At 45.5% G+C, this 22,559-nt stretch overlaps 1 protein-coding gene across 1 annotated transcript in view; it reads right to left on the reverse strand.

Annotated features, from left to right (window-relative positions):
* The window catches only part of LOC104279361 (protein CASP-like), a gene marked incomplete at its 3' end in the record, with an annotated part of 38,294 nt that overhangs the window by 10,245 nt on the left and 5,490 nt on the right, over positions 1–22,559 (reverse strand). The window contains exons 4-5 of the mRNA XM_009876627.1: positions 21,964–22,040; positions 21,086–21,152 (exon numbers count right to left, since the gene is read on the reverse strand). Coding sequence (XP_009874929.1) covers positions 21,086–21,152; positions 21,964–22,040 — 144 coding nt within the window. The remainder of the gene's footprint in view (positions 1–21,085; positions 21,153–21,963; positions 22,041–22,559) is intronic.

Raw genomic sequence — 22,559 nt, forward strand, 5'->3', positions numbered from 1 at the left:
CTGTGATTAAAGATCTTCTAAAAATACACAAAAATATTACCTTAATAATGTCTCTGGAGTTACAGTGTGTAAAATCAGTACCTATATCTTGGTAAGTTCATGGGAGTATTTTGATGGGGTTTTTGTGGTTTTTATTTTCTTTTAGAATCACCACATCACACTTGAAAAATTACTTTAGGTTTTGAGTAGTTATAAGCCCAAAACGAACAATCTCCCCTCATTCTACATCAATGCTAAAATCACAAATTTCTGTATGTTTGTGTTCTTTAAACCACAAATAACCTCAAAAATTGGACACAGTTTGCGATTTTTACTATGGCAACACATCCATTCCAGATCGATCTTCAGGAGTTTCTTTTCAGAGACACTTGGCATCTCTTCCTCTCCTTAACTGCAGAAGGAGTTGGGAAGCTCAAAAATTTGGAAAATCTTGGTATCTATTCGTTTCTGCGCTAACTCACTTGGTATCTCTGCCCATCACCATAAGATGCTCTCAGCCTATATTCAGTGGAACAGACTTAAGTCAGTTTGAAAACACTGTAGAGCAGGCTGTACTGCACAGGCACGTATCAAGGGAAGACGACTGTTCACCACCAGAGCCAGGACAGGCCATCAGCTCCTACCTTGTGGAGAACCATAATTTTCCAGTGGCCTGAACGTGTATGAGGGTAAATACACCAGACTAAAGAAGAGAAATCCATACCCGTCCCAATCTTAGCTGAAAAGTTCCAGATCTCTGAATGACCTGTCCCCTTGACCCAGTCTGACTTTGGTAACTGGTACTACGGAGCGTAAGACAACATCCTCCGTGGCTTTTTGAAGGATTTACTGGCATGGAGCGAGACAAATATGTTCACTAGACCATTAATCTCCAGTTTGCTCTTTCTTACCAAGCTGCTTTCGCATCCCTAGACGATAATCATAGAATCACAGAATCGTTTAGGTTGGAAAAGACCTTTGAGATCATCGAGTCCAACCATTATTGAACTCTACCAGGCCCACTTCTAAACCATGTCCCTGAGCACCATATCTAGACAGCTCTGAAATACATCCAAGGATGGCGACTCAACCACTTCCTTCACCTTTTGCCTTTATCGATGTTCACGGTACATTCTGAGTAGGTTTCACCTTCCCCATGAGCTGTGCTGAGGATTAACAACCAGGACGATTGCTATCTCTATAATAAGGTATCCAATTACCAATATGGTTTTCTCTCTTCCCAATTTGTTCCAGCTTTTCTCTGAACGGAAACACTACTTCTGTAAATTGCCACCATGTCATCACTTTGCAGTTTCGGTTTAAAGCTATCGATAGCACCAATCTTGCTGACCTGAGCGAGAATGCTGTGAAAAAATAGAGAGAAAGAATCAAAGCACGGGGAACAGGAGATCACAGAATAAAGAAAGCAAACTGGAGGAAGGAGAAAAGGCAGGAATTGCCCAAATGTGCACAAGCATCAGTTCCTTATTACTTAATGGAGACAGATGCCTGAGACACAGAACTGCCTCCTGCTCTTCAGGTCAAAGAGTTGCCTTCCTCTCCTTCCCTTTCCTCCTCTAGATTTGCTCCCACTCCAGAAGCAGGCTCAGCCTCCAGTTGCCCTCAGGAGTCTTACTGGGTGAGGGAGCTGAACGGTGGGCTGGCACCAGTTAGATCACAGAATCACAGACTGGCCTAGGCTGGAAGGGACCTTAGAAATCATCTACTGCAACCTCCCAGCCAGGGGCAGGGACGCCTCTCAACTAGGCCAGGTTGCTCAAGGCCTCAAACAATGCTACGGTGCGAATCCGCGCGGCCTCCCTACAGCCGCCTGCACCAGCCGAGTATCAGGCGTATTTGATTTTGACATCTTTGTGGAATACATGAAGTTGCTCAATTCTTTTCTAACTTAAGCCTCTGGTTGTATCGGATTATGAGAGATGCTCGCTAGTGTGATTGACAGACTGCCTTGTCTACACAGCATCTGAACCAGATAAATACTAGATAGCAAAATTACTTTAAATAATCCTTCATGGTAAACCCCAGCAACACCAGGCACTACTGCAAGCCTTAGAGCACAACAGCGCAGTATTTTCTAATTTAACCTTTTACAATTTTATTTGCAGAAACACTTCTCAAATTCCCTATTTCCCTTTCAACAGTTGTTTAGCCTTTAGAATGCTGCTGAAGTAAAACAGCTTCAGGCTCGACTGCTACTGTAGTCTGTGGTATAGAATTATTTGATTATTCTGTTTCAACAGTTAATACAATATTTCTACAGAAGGGGAGTTTGAACTGGAAGTAACAGTCTTCTATGGCTAACAACAATTTCTCAACATTTCTACTATATCTCAAAGATAAGCTAATGCAGAAGCCTCTTTAGTGGATGAAAACCATCCTTCCTAAACCCAACAAACAGCTGTAGCTGAGAAAGGAGGTAAGACAACACCAACCTGCCTTTTGGATTTTCCCATTTTTTAACGCAGCTCTAACTCTATTAACCCCGGGGTCCTAGAGCCCCAAACCCGGCATTTGCTTCACGAGCAAGTTCACGCTATTTCGACTTTCAGCGGCCACATACCCTTCCCTGGCTGTTCCCTGACCTCAGGAGGGGTAAAGGTAAGTTTATAACCGTACCAAGTGCCACACCTCCACGGCACGCCCCCCTCACTCCTGCTCCAGCAGCCCTGTTTCTCCAGGTGTGACACCTCTGTCCTGGCTCCGTGGTCCTGCCTGCGACAGCCGGGCTGATCCCTTGGCTGCCTGCCTTGGCCCTGCACACCAGGCTCCACGGGGCACCCTAGGAAGACATCGTGGTTGCAAAGATGCAGTTTTTCTCTCTGTCCTTAGTTTATTGGGTTCCGTTGGGCGCTTATCTGGAACTTCCCCTTCTTTTACCTTCAGCAGACAGTTCGTGCCATCAGCTCCCGCGCTGCTCGTGTAAAAAGTTCTACACTTTCCAAACAAAGCCTATCTAGTCTTCTGCTATTTACCCTGGGCTTAGCTCCTTTTAAGGCATTAAGCAGTAAATCAGTAATCCAGGGAACCTGACTTTGCTTCTGACATGTTATACAAACACAGAGGACGCAGCCAGACTTGCCGGCCCCGGGAGCTGCCCCGGGCTCTGCCTCCTCCCCCCTGGCTTGGCCCCGCTCGCAGGCTGCCAGGGTGGCATCACCTTCCCCAAATTAATCCGGTGGTGTAACAGAAATAAGACCACCCTGCTGTCACACTCCCAAAAAAGGAGGGTCTCTACAGGCAGAACACATGAATACATTGCAAAGCTCAGGGTGGTTTTCCTTAAATTTGCCAAAGCCTTCCACAGACTCTGTCCATGCACCTTATTTTCAAGTATGTGGCACAGGCAACCTTATGTACTACCCTCACTAAGCTAAGCTTAAAATACCAGTGCCACGTAGGTAGAAGACAGAAGGGAACAGGAATTAACTAGCAAAAAAAAGGGTCTGTGGGGAAATGTTAAATAAAAAAAAGCTTAGTCGATAAGGATACCAGACGATATATTCACCGAAAAACAGTAACAAAAAGCGTTAAGAGACAGAGCGAGGCTTGTCCCATCACACAGGAGGAGTGTCTAATCCCGACCTAGGTGAGAACCCGCATGTGCCTGGCGTGTCTCGCTGCTGCCAGTGCGACCGCCGCATCGCAGCATCACTGACGGCAGTGACAAAAATCAATCCAACAGGCAGCAAGACAAATAAGCCATCTGTATCACCACTGAAGTATGGTTTTGATCAATAACAGAAAATTAACTCGTACTCCTTTGCCAAGAAAATAGATTATTTAATCAGAGTACAGGCAGACAGAGATGTTACGTAATCAAAAATAGCTCGCTCTGCTATATTTAGTGGGCACTGTCTTTCAGCAAAGAGGGCAAAAGTACACCCATTATCAGTTACAAGCCCTGTACTGAAATGGTTTTCTGATGAGTTAAGCTGGTCTGACATACCTAACATCAAGATACTGTATATTTAAAACTACAACAACAACTGTGACAGCGTGAAGCCAGTAGGGAAAAGACGAGAAAGCCACGGCTGTCCGACAGACAGTCATCCCACAGGGTTACACGGATCGAGTCCCAGCTCACACTCCTGCACCAAGGGATCCACATGCAGTCACTTCTAACTCCCAGACGACCTGGAGTTTTCCATCAAAAGCTGGAACATCAGCAGGGGACATTCACAGTGCAGGACTGGCTGCCTTTCACAGTTATTTCTCTGATCTCTTAGCAATAACCAGTGGAATTGCAGGAATTTGCAGAACACACACACATACACACATAAATCACTGATTTAGACCATCAGCACAGGGCTCACCCGACGCTCCTGCAGCCTGCCCGGCTGCGGTGCGGAGCTACGAGCCTTCCCCCATTCCTGAGATCCACAGTACCTCACAGAGCAGCTCACAGAAATGCCTTCCCACAGAGGGTGCGCAGGATGTGAACACCGCCGCCACCACCGGTACTCTCTCCCTGTCTCCAGCCTCCCCACCAAACGAGAAACACCAGGGAAAAAGTGTCACGAATGCTGAAGTCGAGCACCTCTGGCTTTTGTGGTTTCGGCTATGGAAAAATTCGTATAAGGCATCAGAAAAATCAACAGTTTAAACTAACCGCTGGTTTATCGGTCTTCCACACTCTCAAATAAAAGTGAAAGAAAACCCCCTGTTCCTGACTGGAGCATGGAAACAAAGAACATTTAGCGGAACAGGCAGTGATTAACCTCAGGAACTACCATTTCTGACGTCGTTTTAGGTATCAAAACCAACGTGCAACTACAGCAAGTGGCATTGGCATCAGGTCTCTAGAGCCACAGCAGCTCTCTGAGACCCTGAACGCAAAGAAGTAACGGAAGATGGTGATTCTGCAGGGCCAGGCCAGGTATCTTTTTCCCTGGGAAGTCCATTTGAGACATTCTAGAGAAACAAAGGCTTCACACAGACAAAAATTGCCACAAAAAATACCACAGTATTTTAAGAAAGGCAGGAAAACAAACAGCAAAACCAGAAATGAAAGTCCGGTGCTTCAGCCCAACAGATCCCTTAAAGATCTCTCAAATGTTCAGGGAAGCTAGCAAGGAAAGAGGCACTATGCCCATTAGAAATAATAATAATAAAAGATAATTATAGCTGGCCCCAAATGTTAACAATTTAATAGTTGCAGGATCTAAGTACTGCAAATGACTAATGCGGGCAGCAAATGTATTTGCAAGAGCGTACACAACAAAGCGCTTAAAAGTAGAGAGCTCTGGAAAAAAAAAAGGATAAACTGTTTTATGACATAAGCACCTTGATGGAAGACCAATACCGCACAGTTTGGGAGCTCCAGTCACCTGCAGGGTTAGAACACTGCCGCTGTATCTTCACAATTCATACATGAATGAAACATGATGGGTGGATTTTTTTCCACCTTCATGGAAAGTCACAGCTTTTTCATGACAGTCATCCGCACGTAAAGCCAAGGAAAGCCTGCTCATAAATGCAAGTGACTACAACCTGGAATAACGAACAAAACTGCTGATTATTTACTATGTGCCACATTCTGTGTCTACTTATTGTCAGCAATATTCAAACCCACAACTTTAATCCTTATGCCCTTGCTGTGACTACAGTTCTACTTTTAATCAACTACCAGCATTTCCCCCAAATAGTTAATGAAATAGGAACACAGAAATCAATCCACTCCCCCATGTCTTGTGAACAAATGAAGAGCAAATGCTCTTTATTTTATTCAACTAAGAGAAGCCTACGTACACATAACTGGGCAGTCACCAGCTCTAGGTTCCAGGTGCATGTCAAAAAAGGACTTTTCTGCTTCAATCTGTGCGTGATGTGGTGAAGAGCGGAGTGCGACAGAGCGGGCAGGGGCTCTGCACACCCGTTTATCACGGAGAAGTCACAGAGAGCAGCAGTCTTTAGGTCTTCGGTTCCTTCGCGACTGATTTGCTGCTGAACTAAAACCAGCAGCTCCGCTGGCTAAAACTTGGCGGATATTTTCTAGTATCAAAGCCAGAAAATCTGTTGAGTAATGCTTTCATTCAATTTGCTCACGATGTTCTCTGTTGAATATATCTGATTTCATGCAAATGTGATTAAATAAATCAGACAATGCTAGGCTGTATCAAGTCTCAAGAGGTTCTAGTTCAGATGTGAAATACTTGCCCCAATAAGCACGGCTTGAACTAAACCTTGTGCGTTCTGGATTTTTATTACCTTCTTAACCTCAAAAAACCTCTGGCTGCCTCGTTATTTTTGTTAACATGGGTGTAACATCAGAATTACAGATTTTGCATAAACTGCCACACCGATTCAAAGGCTTTCCCAGTGTGTGAGGGCTGAAGAGAAATGGATGGGAATTGTAAAAGGAGAAATAAAGATGGCAAAACTCCCGCCGAGTATTTTGACTTATTTGGAGCTCCTGGCTCTTGGCACATAGAGCGATGAGGTAACAGGGAAACAAGTGCTGTGGCTGACATTTTCAGATACCAGAAATTGAAAGGAACCACTCTGAAACGCTGGCCGTTGATACTCGGTTGTCTACACATGGTGTTACAGGTCTAATCTGAAGCAGTCCAAGTGTTAAATCTTCATCTGCTCTGCAGAAGTTCCTGTTACGCACTCTCTCTGAGAAGGAAAGGAACATCAGCCAAGGAATACAGCGATCTCATGCCACAAACTCCTTGTAAAATAAAAAAGACTTCTTAAAAAAGATATAGGTTGAAAAGCAGCACGATTAAGGAAAGGAGCTGTGTCCACAAGTAGTGATACCTCCTCCCTCTGTTGTTCCCCACCAAACCCTCATTCTGGATCTAGTAAAATGCCTCCTGAAGATGACAATGTTATCGCCTCTGGCACAACCATCCAACAAAAAACGGTTTCTAGTTTCCAGGTCGTAGGGAAAAAAAAAGCAAAGGGCATGAGTGCTGTTCCTGACAGTCACTTACTCTCTCAGAAATTAATTCCAGGTATTCCACAAAACCCCCCACTCCTCCCACAACAGATTCCTGGTCGCTTTGCCTTCATGGCTGGTGCACATTCTGACAGGAGGCACAGGTTCAACCGCTTCCCCAGTAAGCTCCCAGCCCTCTGCTCCTGGAGCCCTTTGGCAAAGGGGTGAAGGATCTCCCAGGCTACACACATCTGTGACGAAAGACCTCTGGTACCGCGGTCCTGGGATGGAAGGAGCTCTGCCCGCCCAAGGGACAACCGCTGCCACCAAGGCAACACCAAGTCTGCACTTAACTAACAAATTAAGGCTCATCCATACCCGAAAGGGACTATTCTGCAAACCAGTTGTGCATAAGAGATGGCAGCGAATGCACCAGCTGAACGCTGGAAGACAGAAGTTGTTGGTGTCTTCAGCAAGTTGGGCACAACACTAAACAACTCAGCTTTCAGTAGAACGTTATTTTCTCTGATATCGCACACAGAAGCTGCTGTTTAATTAAACCTAAGCTGCTTAAGCTAATAAACTGGCAAACGGCTCTACCAAACGACTTGTCAGTCGTTCGCTTCCCAGCAGCAGGAGCTGTTTGCTGTCCCACTCAAGCTGCAGCGCTGAGGCACATTTCCCTACCGGCCCTACAAATCGAAACAAGCCAGGACACGAGGTTATTAAAAGTGCTACTGGGTATTACCGGGCAACACCTCCTTGCCATGATCTTCAAAGACACCAATACCATGCACTCTACTGAAATTTAATTATTTCAACTTCTGCCCTAGAAATAGAAGCCATTCCAGTCATTTACTTGCATTTTTCAAAGTAGAACTTGTATTAATTCCAGATTCTAGCCCCAAGTTTAAGCAAGTCCACATAGAGCCTCAGATCCTGCACATCCCAACATCAAAATCTGTAATTAAAAAGCGCAACTTAGTACAGCTGCTACTTTCTTCTGATCCCATGCAATTAAAAAAATAAAAATAAACCCCTTAATGTTTTATCTTGGGTAATTAACAGGAAGAGACCATTCTGGCTGTGCAGCCAAACCCTGATGTCACAGAGGGTGAGCATCACTGGAACAGCCTAAGTTGAGACCCTCTGTTTGCTCATCACTGGAATTCGGGTCAGGACGGAGCACCAGGCAGAGGTATCTCAGGAGTTCAGGCCGGGAGACTCTGCCTCTCGCTCCTCTCCACTCTGCACTCCCTGTCCCCGGATGGGAAGGACAGTGGTGAAGAACTTGAAACAGTTAAACGCCCTGAATTTGTTGATCTTTTTACTTCCTATGAGTCATGCTCCCCAACTCTACCACTATGCATATAAAAATCTGCTACAACTCATGCAATAAATATTTCCACTTGGACTCACTAAAAGCAGAAGACTCCCGCATTAAAGCCCCACACAGGTAAAACAATGAAAAATGCTATCGTGATGGAAGCTGCCCGTTCTGGTGAGTTACGGTGCCTGTGCTACGGGGCAGTCGGCGGTAACACAGCCTAGCAGCATGACAGATGCTGTACACATCTTTTTTTTCCTTTGGTGCGATCTCCCGGAAAGAAGAATATTTCAATTCATCACAGAATGACCTAACGGACGGCACTGTTCAAGTGAATGGTCAGCAAATGCAGTTTACGTACATTTATTTTTACAGGCTACAAAGCAAGCATCGGAACAGCCCGTCCACCTTTCTATCCAAAGACTGGCTTAGCCACATCAGCGAAGTCTTGCCTTGCCCCATGTGCCCTTTTTACATATGGCAAAACGGAGTCACCAGCCTCGGTTTAGGCAGCATGCTTGACACAACACAAATACGGCGTGGAGCTAATCAGCGGTGCAGAACAGGGCAACAGGAGTGCCCTTTGAGACAAAGACTTAAACTACATTTTCTATCAAAACACAGTGTTTTTTTATAGAAGTGAAGCTAACAGATGCCTAGAACGACTGAATGAAACAATGGGATGTCTCTGCATTTAGTAACAAGCCTTGAAAATCTTAATCTTGTGAGTTAGTAATAACAGTGGAGGAGGTAAAGACAATCGTGGGTCTATAATCAATAAGACAAGCTGCTTAAAAGACCTCATCTGAAACAAATGTGTAAATGTCTCGCTGAAGCAGAGACGCTGATTTATGATGAAAAAGCGTAAATGCACTTCCGTGGCATCAGTTAAGAACAACTTCAGTGTCTCCTCTGGAAGGGCTTTAAGGCAAACGGTTTAACACCAGTGTACACACTCCTCGCCACGTCCTCCTCCCAAACACCACTAACACCTCGGCGAGTTCTGTGTCCTGGCTTACACCAGCCCTACCACAGCTTAAATACATCTGACTCTTCTCTGTTATTGAAACCAAACCTACACACGTTGCGTTTTTCTCTTGATAAAATCCTGCTGAGATCCCGGACAAGGCCAGGGCTGGCTGTGACACCCTCTAATACCAAAAAGAACCAGCGACGAAAAACCCAGGGACTACGCAGACCTGGATCTTGAGAGGGATATTCCCCCAGATCACACATGAGGATTGGTGGATTTTAATAAGTAAAGAGGTGATTTAGAGAAGCTGATGAACGGTGGCACTAACTGCTGTAAAGCTGAATTACCGTCAGCAAGACTGCGGAAGAGTAAAAATATCGAGACGCTAAACCAAGCCGGTGAACAGGCAGCTTCACGACAGATGAAATTCAGCACCGACAAACATGTGCTGATGTCCTCAAGAGTAGTAATTTGGACTCCTGAGCTGCACTGCTGGGCTCGACACTTCTCGCTAGGTAAATAAGAAGACGGACTAATAGGAACAGCCACACCTAGGCAAGGTCATATTCCCAACAGAGCAAAATCCCCGCAGATAAATGACCGTGATTCAGGGCACAAACGACGGAATGATATGATCAGGAGGAACATTCCTATGGCAAATTAATCCACAATGATGCATTACAGAGCTAATTTAATTCTTTCCCCTTTTTGGACAGCTAGCCTACCAGCATGGGTCATTATCTGAGATCAGACAGCGGACAAGACAGTGTCGTTTTTATCCAGCACGCAACGACTGCGTCATCGTCGAGCCCAGGAAAAGTAAACAGCCTTAAGAATTCCCATTATCAGCAAAAGAGAGAAAACACATCGCAGATAAACGTGGGACCCAAATTCCATGTCGTTCTGATACTTTTCCAATGCTGGAATACGTGGGATCTTTCCTCCCACATCTGTATTAATCCACAGGGAAATTAAGTGCCACGCTCTCGGTAAGGCGGGGGTTAATTCTGACTGCTGCCGAATGCCCCAAGTCTGTGCTCTGTTCATCAGAGCATTAAATCTGAAAGCTCAAGAGAGTAGTGCAGCCGTGCTGCAAGGGCTATGTTATAAAGTTCTGCATTAAAAATTCATATCGTAGGCTTGCCACAGTACTCTGCTCTGGCTGAAAGGAGAGCTGGCGGGGAAATATTAGACACCCCACTGTCTTTCTGGCAATTGGAGACATTCCTCAACAAACAGCACCTCAGGAAGGGAATGAAAGGGCAAACAAACCGTGAAACAAATCAATGAGTTCAATTATCTCCCTCTCTCTCAGAAAGGAAACTTTTCATTTTTAAGGCTGTTTCATGAAATCTTTTAATGACAGCCCTGAACAAGGATGCCGGGCGCTCTGGCTGCAAACCCGGCAGCTGGGCCGTGCTTTTTGTTTGTTTTACACAAGACAGAGGTTCCCAAACACAGAGGGTGAAACCCAGAGCAGGGCAGAGGAATCTCTCCCCAGAACAGCTCTGCTCACCCTTTACGTTACCGTGACCACGTGGGATAACAGGCCGTAGAAATCGCTCCCACTTTCCCTGAAGTGAATTCAGCAAAGAGTGAATTGAGATTTATGAAGGTGGTTAGTTACTCCATGGGTAAGTTATGCGCTCCTCACTACCGGGTAAGGCTGCGCGCATTTCATGGCAATTTATGGCAACCCAACTGGCAGATGACACGGTTCACAAATGTGGAAATGGGTGTTATGTTTTGACGAAGGCCGTATGTGCCCCTCAGGTTATCTGTCTGCTGTAAACAGGTTGATAACTCACATACCACAAATGGGGAAACACACAGGAAACGAAACATCGGCAAATACCGTTTCTTGAGGAAGCTACGCAAAGGAAGTTACCTGCTTCACAATCCTCCCCTGCTTCTCTGCTTAGTACCAACCATAACAGGAAGATTCCCTTTTCCCAGTGTTGAATTTTGAGCCGAAGAAAGGAAAAGGAAGAAAATGCAAGTCATGGGACAAAAGTTGCTGTGGCACTCCCTCTCCATTTTTTTTCAATACATATATATATATGAATAGATATGCTTGTTAATATAGTTGGAAACCAGCCTGACTTTAACCCGGCCATCCGGGTTCCACCACTGGAGTTCATCCAGAAGGAGATACAAGAGGGCAAGTTTATCAGCCACAGGGAACTGAAGAGATTTATGCCTGGTAGCCAGCACAAAACAAATCGAGTCCAGACTAGCCTAAAACCCCTGACAAATAAAAAGCTGGTTTGGGGGGAGAAAAAAAAATAAACTATTCAGCTGAAAGTTCATTAGTTTGAGGGAAGGAATGGAGACAGGTTGTACAGTTGGTGATCATGAGTAACCAAAGATCATCTATCACAAGCCACTGAAAAAGTGCTACAAAGATTAGTAGCCCTAAGACAGCACTTCACTCAATTTTTTTTTGTTCCAAATTCGTTACTAACAGGCTTTTAAAACTTGCGAGTTTCCATGAGCTAGGGTGTATTCTGGGCATCAAGAAGCTGTATCAAACCAAAATAAGGGAAGAAGTAGTCCTTTCTTCCAGTCAGTGATTCCATTTCTTAGTTTTGATGCTGTAATACTGACTGCCCTCTGCCTCCCTGACCAACCTCCCTGTGACTCAGTTTCTCAACACTTCAAAAAAACGGGAGGCGAGGCTGTCAGGGGTACAAAATCACGGCCCCTGCTAAGATCTGCTCCAGCAGCCGCACACTAGAGAAACGTGAAGGGTTGATAATATCAAGCTTACAGGATTGTAAATGCACTTGTTTATTTAATGCTTTACAGGAATGCTAATGAAGTTATTACCAAGCCTGCATGTTGTCTATTGTTCTTCTTGGTTTCAGTGTCTGCACCATCCTGCCTTATCCCTTCTGCTCCACGAGCTGGCCAACAGCTTTCTCTTCCAAATCCCCCAAATTAGTGCTCAATCCAAGCTCCTGATGCCTGGGATCCTTAGTTTCTTATTCTAAGATACTATTTTTAAAAAACTCGTCGGTATTTTTTAAAGAATGTCATTGAGTTAATGAGATTCCGTTTCATCACATCGGATGTTCTCTGTGACACACCAGTGCAATCCCACATGGTGCTATTGTCCTTTAATTGAGATCAGAGGATATGTAAATGAGACAATATTCCTTAGGACCCATTAAGCGATGACTCTGGGGTGATCAGAAGGCGCTGCACAAACAGGACACGCTGCTCGGCCAGCGTGTGGCACGCACGCAGCACGGCCAGCCCGCACGCTGACCTGCTGCCAGCGCAACCGCTTCTCAGGGGAGTCTTTGATTTACTGGAAATGCCACTGCTTCACGGCCACATCGCTGCCAAAACGAGCCCGGAGCCCAAAATCCCCCTTTCTCCTGCAACCAGGGCACGGGGCAAACGCAGAGGGTGACTCCAGCACATAAAGCCAGCACAGACGCTTCCCTCCCAGCCCTGCTTCTGCCACAGGCATCAAGGATAAGGGCTACACTGGAAGTCAGAGATTTACGTGGGGGTGGCCGGGAGAAATACTTGCCCGATGTTTTAAAGCCCTTACAAAGGCAGCAGGGATCACCCCCACAGCGACACAGGCACAGGGCTTCATTCTGAAGGCTTGAGCCAGAGTAATGTGAACACCTCGAAATTCCCAATGTCAGCAGTACCAACAGGTAATAGCAAACCGAAATACTTCTTATTTGTAAACCAGCTGTGGAGAGAGTAACATCCCTGTTTCTGTAGTAAGGTGCCTTAGAGCTGCGGGGTCATGGCAGGGACGGGATCACTCCTTTAAGCACACATCCAGTGAGGTGCTGAAAGACCTGTCTAATGAGGAAACAGCTCAGGGAGACTTCCATAAAGTTTGTGCCAAATAAGAGCCACCACTGCCCGCAATGGTACACCCCTCTCTGCTCTTGGAAACAAAAAACTCAGACGAGAACATGGGATAAAGGTGAAAGCTGTCTGTGGTACACGGGGGAGCAGGTCCACCGGCTCTCACAGCAAACCCATGGCTTTCCAAAGGGAAAGGAGAGGCAGAAGAAAGAGGCTGCTTTTCAGGATACAGAGTTTTGGTGCTTGGGATCTTAGTTTCCTGAACTACCACCCTCGTTCAGGACGGCCATCTCTTTCCATTAAACGAGGCAGCACAACGTACACTACATGACTCATTTTTCTGCCTGCACTGTCATCGCGTGGGAGTGGGAAAAGCAGCTGGAATCCATCTACGGAGCACAAGGAGAGCTTGAAGTAAGCGCCAGTAAAGAAAGACAGGACATGAAAAGTGTGGCGAGGTAGAGACAGCTACCGCAGTCACTGCTGGTTTAATGCAGAGCGCGGTGGAGAGCTTTGCCTTCTGACTGGAAATAGGTGACCGCGCACGCTACACAGGGATGGTCGCGACTGAAAACAGATGAACCATTTGTTCCTGATGATTCGAGGCTTTATCCATGGTTGCAGCCCAGCAGAAGCACGTGCCCTCCTCGCCTTCCCAGACAAGACCTCAAGGAAGCGGTACTGTACCAGAATAACTCTGCTGCTCTGCCATTTCACATCCAAAAAAATGAGACATTTATAATTTGCAGACATACATGAAAGGGCTGTGCGAAAACCAGGCTCAGATGATTGGGATGCAGAGGCCCAAGGACCTTGTTCACGCTCGGGGGCAGATGTGCCTTTGCAAGAAGGGTGCCGCTCTCTCCCCATAATCCGCTCCTCCTCCTCCTCCTCTGCCCAAAGCCCTCCCAGGCACCTCACAGAGCTCAACTGTGACAGATAAAAGGAGCTACCACAGCTCAAATAAATGGGATCGCCCTTTTGGCAGACCGGCAGGGCCAGCCAGCTCCCGCAGGAACGTGCTGGTGGTCCCTCTGCTCAGCGGACTCACCAGCGGACTCAGGCAGCAACAGCCCGAAGAGGTTTGGTTCTGGTGAGTGAGAAGGGACGGGGACTCTTCTGAACTCATGCCCCAAGGATGCTGCAGCCTCTTCCGTGTAGTTTCACATCCCGCTAGGAGCCGTGGTCACAGCCTGGCCAGAAGGACTGACCGCGCAGTTGGCACAGGGGCGTAAGGCCCTTTGATACAGTACTTTGCCTTTATTTAAAGATTTCCATCCCAGGATCTCATGTCAACCCAAGGTTACAGATAACAGGGTGATGACGAGAACACACTGGAATACCTTAAGGCTATTTTTCTTCTACTTTGGACTGTTGAATAACACCAGCTTTCAGGCTATACTAGAAAAAGGAACTGAACAGTCTCACTCGAGGTTGAAAACCAAACAAAACAAAACCCCCTGAAAGGACCTAGGGCACTTCTGTGCTGTCAGAAAGTTACATCAACTAATTACAAGCATTGTAAGTCTACAAAAGGGACAACAGCCCAGCTACAGCACTAATTTCTACAAACTCTAAATGTTCCATTTCCATGGAGTTCTCAGGAATGTACCCTTAGAAATAATAATAATTTAAAAAAAACACCGTTAAAAAATGCCAGATTGTGGCATGCCTGTTTCTAGACTCCAGTCAAGGCCAGACGTGTTGGCTTTGAGCATTACACTTACTCCTCATGCCTCAGTTTCCCTGAGCCAAAAGTAAAGGCTAACGACAACATCTCAAAGCCAGCAGTCAGTGGTTCAGAGAGGCGAGTGGTTTATGGTCACGCTGTGATTCACTCTCCACAGCACGCTGGCTTCCAACTCTTCTGCTTCGACTGAAGGCTGAATCAGAAATTTGACCAAAAAAAAGGCGGGTTGGCGCATCGGTTTTCCAGCCCTATTTCACACAAGAGCTTTGGATCAAAGTAAGAAGCAGATCTCCAAACTATTTCCATTTGTCTTCATTTCTAGGCTTTTAAGCCAAATATTAATGCTATATAGTGACGTACAGTCTGTTGATTTTTGCACAAGGCAGGGTTAAGAGTTTCACAAATATCTCGAATTGTAAAAAGCAGACAGAGCTTTCTGTAGGATGAGACATTCAATTTTTCTTCTCCTTTTTCCATAAAAAATAACAGTTCTCTGGAACATCTTCCCCGGTTTCTCATCCTCCCATTACCACTACTCCTGGGGTTTCACTGATGGCAGCACGACTAGGGAATTTAAAAAGAGAAAAGACTATGAGAGACAGGGCCTGTGAAGTTCTCCATCTCCTGTTTTTAGGGAAATCACTTTAAATACAGCAATAATTCCAGAGACGAGCATTAGAAGTTAATGACTCATCAAAAGAACAGGAAATAGGAAACTTTAAGACCTTAAAGGCACAGCAAATAGAAGCTATTTCATGCCATGTACAACAGAACCACCCTAACTACAGTATTTCATGCTCAGTGGGGGGAAGCAGCATTTGAGATCATCTATCACAGTAATTATGTGATGCTGGAGGGAGCACAACTTTATTTTTTATTCAGCTTGACCCTGAGCACTGTCAAAAAGGAAGACTACAAACATGTGAGAAATGATGTATGGGTACCAGTCAGCACTTAAACAGGAAAGGCTTGTTAAAAATAATAAAGTAAATAATTCACAGGCCAAATTCAATTTGCATTATATATTGGGAATTACTCCCCTGAAGTCCAGGCTGACTGAGATTTGCCTCAAAGTAACAGAAGATTCCATGTGAACACTTGAACTCCAACTCCACCACAACTTCAGGCAGAAATAATTCTTCATGAGTTCTCTAAACCTACTTGTCATCTGTCTGCAAGTCCCTGCCGTGCAGAAAGCCACATCTTAGAACTTTATTCGACACTGGTGCCTGAAGAACAGGTCTGTTCAATAAAGAGTAGGAGGAGGAGCCCCCTTTGCCCAAATAGACAAAACCCATAAAAAATACTTCAGACTCTCAGGACAAGAGAAAATGGCCTCAAGTGGTGCCAGGGAAGGCTTAGATCGGATATAAGGAAACAGTTCTTCACCCAAAGGGTTACTAAAGCATTGGACCAGGCTGCCCAGGGCAGAGGTGGAGTCCCCACCCCTGGAGGGATTTACAAGCCGTGGAGATGCGGTGCTCAGGGACACGGGTTAGTGCTGGGCCTGACAGTGCTGGGTTATGGGTTGGACTCGATGGTCTTAAAGGTCTTTTGCAACCCGGACAATTCTGCGATCCCCTTCTGTTACTGTATTTTTGGCATCTAACCCACGAAAGCTCTCCCCTTCCCCACAGCTGGAGACTCGGTGCCCTGCCCCTGCAGGCAGGTAAGGCCAGGAGCTGCTTCCCTCGCGCCGCCCCCTCCACCACCCACCTCCAACTCCGTGCATGAGGATTTATTCTCAAGCAGGATATAGGGATGAAAACGGCATTACTTTGTCCTCCCCACTCCTGAGCTTCTACCTTTTTGTGTCGCTAACTCCTTGCACTGTGTCGTGCTGTGAGCTCGTCAGGGCAGAGACGGGCTCTGCCGGAGATACGGGCAGGGCGCCCTCCCGCGCCCCGGCCTCACTCACCCAGGGCTGCGACCGCTGCGAGAAAAGGGCTCGTAATCACCGATTCTGAAACCCTGCCAGCCAAGTTTTCCAGTTCAGGCCCTAAACCAACGAAAGACTCTCCTCTATTGTAAAGCAGGGATTGCCAGCTCACGGGTTGCGCTTCCATCAGCTGCCCTCTGGTCATTTCCAGATGGGAGTTTTTCATTAAAAAGCAAGTCCAGGATTAAAATGAATGAGCCGGATCTATATGGGGAGGGGGGATAATTTGCAATATTGCACCAGCGTACAGCCTCAACGACACTACAGCAATATGCCCTCCTGTGTCGTCTTTAGCTGTGTTGCCAAAACAAATAAAATACTCAGTCTAACCCACGGAAGGGCAACAATCCTCTGCTTCATATATGGGAAAGCAAAATATTTTTCTACAAGTTATTGGAAGTAGTTGTTTTAGGATGACTACTTCAGTAAATATGAAAACCTCCTCCCCCGTTGCATTTTCTATGCATCCGCTGCTTTTGGAAGAACAAAAATCCTGCATCTTTCAGAAAATCACAGAGGTAACAAAACTGGTAGCAGAGCTGCTGTGGCTAAACATAAACATTTTTTGCTTTGTGTTGTTCAGGAAGGCTTTTTATTGCAGAAGGGGGAGGCAGTACCTAAGGCCCTCACAAGATCACTTAACATTTACTGGTGAAAATGTAGCATTTCAGTGAAATTTGATATTTTCTTTCATCAAAGGCAGGGAGCCTCAACCCACATGTTAGCAGTCATGTAACAAGCCTACTGTATGTGCTACAGCCGAAGATCCTTTTCCAATTAGGATTCATTTTGGCTGAGGGAGAGGAGGGGTCGGAGCAAAGAGGTGGCTCTGGAATTGATCTAAAACTGGAATTCAACCGCTCTGGCTGGGAGCATTAACCGCTCGGCCGGGACTCCCAAACACACGCTCGGACTCTGCCGTGCACCAGAAGCGAAAGAGCAACGTTAGCAAGGACAACAGTCTGTCCCCGGAAGCCTATGGAAATGCACACCACAATGTTTCTTTTTCTACAGAGGAGTAAGGGGAAAAAAAAAAATCTGATGCACTAGGAAAAAAATCCAAACCCCAACATGCTCTAATTTTCCTGAAACTCAAGTCTGACTTTGCTTTTTAGTTCCAGCTCTGATAGAATCTCCAGCTCAAACTCATTACCGCTGCCTAAATCCAGGTTCGGTGACAGAAACGTGTGGGACAGCAGACAAAATCTGTATCAGGCCTCGAGAGAGGATGTGCCTCTTTAATTGAAAAAGGCAGAGTAATCATTCATTTATTTAACCCAGAGATGATTATAATCTGAAAACCTTGAAATCCTCTTACACAACAACTGTTTTGGCAAGCCCCTCTGTGTTCCAACAAATATTAAACTGTGCTTGCCATTTGTCTAAGGAATCTTGTATTAATAAACATGAAGAAGAACACTTTTACCTCCCACACTCAGCGACAGAAGGAAACAAAGCCCAGCTGTATTCATCAATGGATCCTTGTTCTGCACAGAAAGGCCAATTACATTTTACTTCAAGCCTACACATGGAAAACTTTGCTGCTGCCATCTTGTCAAAGCCAGCTTCTGACAGCCCGGCTGACAGACCGCAACGTCTGCGCGTCCTCAGCTCCTTTTCGTCATTAGCGGGGTCGGCGCCCGGCATGGGGGGCACCAGGGGTTCCCTGTCACCCCACTCCTGCTGCACGCACCGGCCCCGCTCACAGGTGAAGGCAACGGGGCTTCTGCAGACTGGGGAGGCAGAAGCTACTAATTCCAGTGGAGATTGTAATTTCAGCAGCTGACCTCACGCGCCGATGCCTTGCGAGCGTGGCGCTGGGACGGCAGCTCCCTACCTCGCTCTGCAGGCCGGGCTTTGAACAGGGACGCTTTGAAAAGATAAACAGATGAGTTGACACAACGATTTCCAACTTTTAAGATCACGACAACCAGTCGCTGGGACAAAATCCAGACTCCTTAACGCTGATACTGGAAGACTTCTTACTGTGTATTTCTTTTGCTTCTCTTTTGTTTGTTTGAAAGATTTGCAAAGTTACAAACAGTTGAAAGACAGCTTTATTCCAAAACTGAGAATCTTAAAAGCGCTGTTAGCTTTAAAAAATTGACAATTATATTTTTATTTTTTTTCCCCTCCTGAAGGCACTCCAATTCATCTGCATCAAATAAGCATCTGTAAAACTAACAATTCTGGACTAAGATAAAAATCACATGTTTTTAAAACATAAAATTAAAATTGGCAATACGAGTAGCTTTTCAGACTCAGATCAAAAGAGGATTTCTTTTTAGAAAAGAATCAAACTGTCTTCCACTGTTTTTATCGGTGTTTTTTCACCCTTTCTCCCAGCTTTTACAATTAAAACAGACGACTCAGCTTCACTGTCTACATTCAGTTCTCTTATGTTTTTCTGGATTTCCATGTTGCAAAATTTGGGCTCCAAACGCCACGGATGGCTGTTGCTATGCAAGAACTACCCCTGCCATGAATACTCAGAGCAATGATCAAATATTTCTGCTGTTATTAGGTCCTACAAGTTTGTTTTCACAGTACATTAATCTGGGAGATCGAATACATGCTTAACGTCTGCTTCAGGATCCAGCTCCACAATCCCTCTCATCTAGACCCAGCCTTCCCAGCAATTCTGACACAGAACACCATGAACTTTCTGTAATTAATTCTTATAATTCTAGTAATTTCTGCAATTCTAGATACATTAGGCAAGAACCATATTCGAGGTCATATATTTCCATATGAATCTCTCCGAAAGCATGAAACACATCAGGAACACCAACCAAACATTTAAGAGCGCATCTTTTGCTCAGTGTAAGGTAAATTACAGCACTTAGGGGAATATTGCTGAGAAACAAAGCAAACTCTGCAAATAAAACCATTAAAAAGGGTGAGGGGTTCTTAGGTTCAGTGCTTACAACCATTGCGCCCTGATCTCTGACCACTGCCGCAGAAGCGACTGCAAGACAGAACAGCACCAGAGCTGCCAGCATCAGTTATGCGCCCAAAAAACCAGCGGCCCACCAAAGGCAGGCTGCAGTAACTTAAGGCTCCAGCAGAGACGTCACCAGTATGTGCCTCTTAGAGAAGAACGAAATCAATGAGAGAACAGAACTACTTTGGATCACCTTACAGGGAACTCAGAGGAAACTGGGCTGACAAAGTAAAACCAAAATTTACCTCATGGATTATCTTGAATAATATCATTATTATGAAAAAAAATCAAGAATATCTTGAATAAAAGATGTTTCAGCTCCAAGTGCTGATTTTTAACGACTACAGACTGAATTTTGAAAGCTTCAAGCTCCCAGTGTACTCAGCGGAGAAGCGGATCCTTGACGCTCACAGAACCACGCGCCAGAGAATTAAAACTTGCTGCCAGTTTGCCTGGTTTGAAAAAACCTGCGTTAGCCAGACGGCCCTGAGCCGCTGACCCACAGCCAAGCCGAGGCCAGGCCGCTCCTCCCACCATGCCCAGGAGATCGCTTCTCTTGCCCCAGCAGAGCCTGCCGACAGCCTTCCCTCGGCAGCCCTCCTGTGCCAGCGCGGGCGGTGGGGGCAGGAGCAGGGGTTTTCCTTCCCCTTCTGCCCGTGGGCTGCCCCGGGGGAAGCCGGGGCTCGGCGGGACACGGGAGCAGGGAACCGGGACGTGCTGGGTGTCTTCCCGCTCCTGCCCTTACCGTCCAGGGACGCCCATTCCAAACGGCCTCTTCTTTCCCATCCCATTTCCAGACACGGAAATGACTCCCTGGGCTTAATACTGATGATCACGAGAATTCCTTCTCGTTACTTTCTTTCCTTAAATACGAAGGGTTCAAAGCAAACCAGCAGAAGGCTGTCTCCCTTTTGTTGTTTCCTACACTGACTGTTAATAAAACCAGGGGATAATTGAAAACAGTAGCCGCTAAGAAGACAAGGACATATATTTTGGGGATTATTTTCATGTTTTACGCAAAACTAGGGAAAATCTACCAAAAATGCCACTCTCTAATTCTGGGTGAACTTGACAGAGCGCTACCCCAAAACCAGAAAGAACCAGGGTCCCTAACACTGAAACCGAAATCCTTTACAAAACCGAATTTTATTTTCACTGAGATTGGGTGATCACATTAAATATCTTATTTCTGAAATTGCCCTATTTCTGAATAAAATGTAAGAGATACACAGTACAGGAGATACACAGTAGATGCAGCACCTGAGAATGAAAGCAGGAATCAGCAGCGTGTGTGCCAGGGAAAGCGTCTTGTTGAGTGGAAGAAAATACGAAAACTAATAATCTCTCTATAGGAGGCCAAATTATGACCATGTTTTCCACCAAATTTGGACCTGAAGCTCTTCCATCTTGTCTGTCTCGAACAGACAGACGCAACCCCAAAAAGCAGTGATACCCTGAAGGAAGACATAGAAAGAAAATAGTAAAACCTTACTTTGCAGTAGTTTCCTCATCGTATTTTGTTTTCAGATCAAATAGTTCTGTTCTGGTTTTTTCCAAGGCTGAAAGGCATAAACATGAAGCATTACAGCACTGTAACAGCAGTGAAAAGCAAAATGATTACTCCTTTTTCTTTCATTTAACCATAAATAAAGCTGTACACCCTCCTGATGAAAATTTCTTTGCTTTATCGTTCTACCTTGGCAAACCATTATGACTTAGAAAAAACACAGCTTTTGCTTTTTCACAATTTGTTACGCTATTTCTTTTACATGGCAAAAATTCCCAGTTTCTGCTTAACAAAGCTAGACATTATTCATTTCTTATTAAGCTGGCTAAAGTGCTTATTCGTTTGAAATATTTAGTGCAGTAATTCAGGGAATAAAATTTCTTCTGTTCCCATAATAAACAAAATCAAATGCGTCCAAGACCTGGAATCTGTACGTATGCAGAGATGAAAACTAATGGCAAGTCAGTCACAGCGCCAGGCAAGACACACTGGTAGAAACTGGGTTCAGATCAAGATCACAACGTGTTTTTACGGTAGGTCAGAAATGTGGGAAAGCAGAGCAAAATGCGACGCAGACGACCAGTTCCGCAGCCGGCTTGAACCGTGGCGACGCTCTAATGCTGCCCGTGCCCCAGGCTTGGCCCCATCCGCTCCAGGCACCGACAGGCCCGCAGCCAGGCAAGTGCTCGCTCAAGGTGCACAGCCCCAAAGCGCCTCCAGTCCCCCAAAGCACCCTCCAGCTCTGCCGGCGCTCTGGGCACTTGTGAGAGCTGGTTCCCACCCGGTCCTGACATGGTTAATGATCTCTGTCGTCTCGCCTGCGGCCCGATCGGTGCTATAGGGTCAGAACAGCGATACCAAACCTGTTTGCAAAGCTTGAACTTTGTGTTCGGCTTCTTCCAGCTTCGAGGCTGTCGACATCTGTGTCTCCTGCAATTTTCTATAAAGGGAAGAGAAGAGGTGAGAACGGAGCTCGTAATCATGTTAAACAACTTATTTGTATTTTGCAAATTTGGAAGATAGAGTGATTAAATGTCTCAACTGTAATCAGACAACTGACAACACCACGGAGACTACAAGGTGCTTCAGCGGAACCCATAAATCATGTCACGCTGCAATACTGTTCAGACTTTGCATCCCACTTATTAAAATTTTAACAGTGTAGCCACCTCATAACACAAGCTGTGAACATTATACAAGAGTTGACTGCTATATAAATGACAACTTTAGGGGAAGGTTTTCTTGAGCATAATTTGTTTTGGAAATGTCACACACATTAAGAAAATTGTCACCAAGCACCCTCTGTTGTACAAAGTTAGTACAAGAAGAATGATACATTTCCCTTTTACTGTCATAATGAAGAAATTTGTTGCCATAACTGATACAGTGAATAGAGGCAGCAGCTGCTTCATCAGAGCTGTAATGGATGCCAAAAGCAGTAATATTATTAGCTGCTCTT

The sequence above is a fragment of the Apaloderma vittatum genome, unplaced genomic scaffold (assembly GCF_000703405.1).
Source record: "Apaloderma vittatum isolate BGI_N311 unplaced genomic scaffold, ASM70340v1 scaffold38650, whole genome shotgun sequence".
In the NCBI taxonomy this organism is placed as follows: Eukaryota; Metazoa; Chordata; class Aves; order Trogoniformes; family Trogonidae; genus Apaloderma; species Apaloderma vittatum.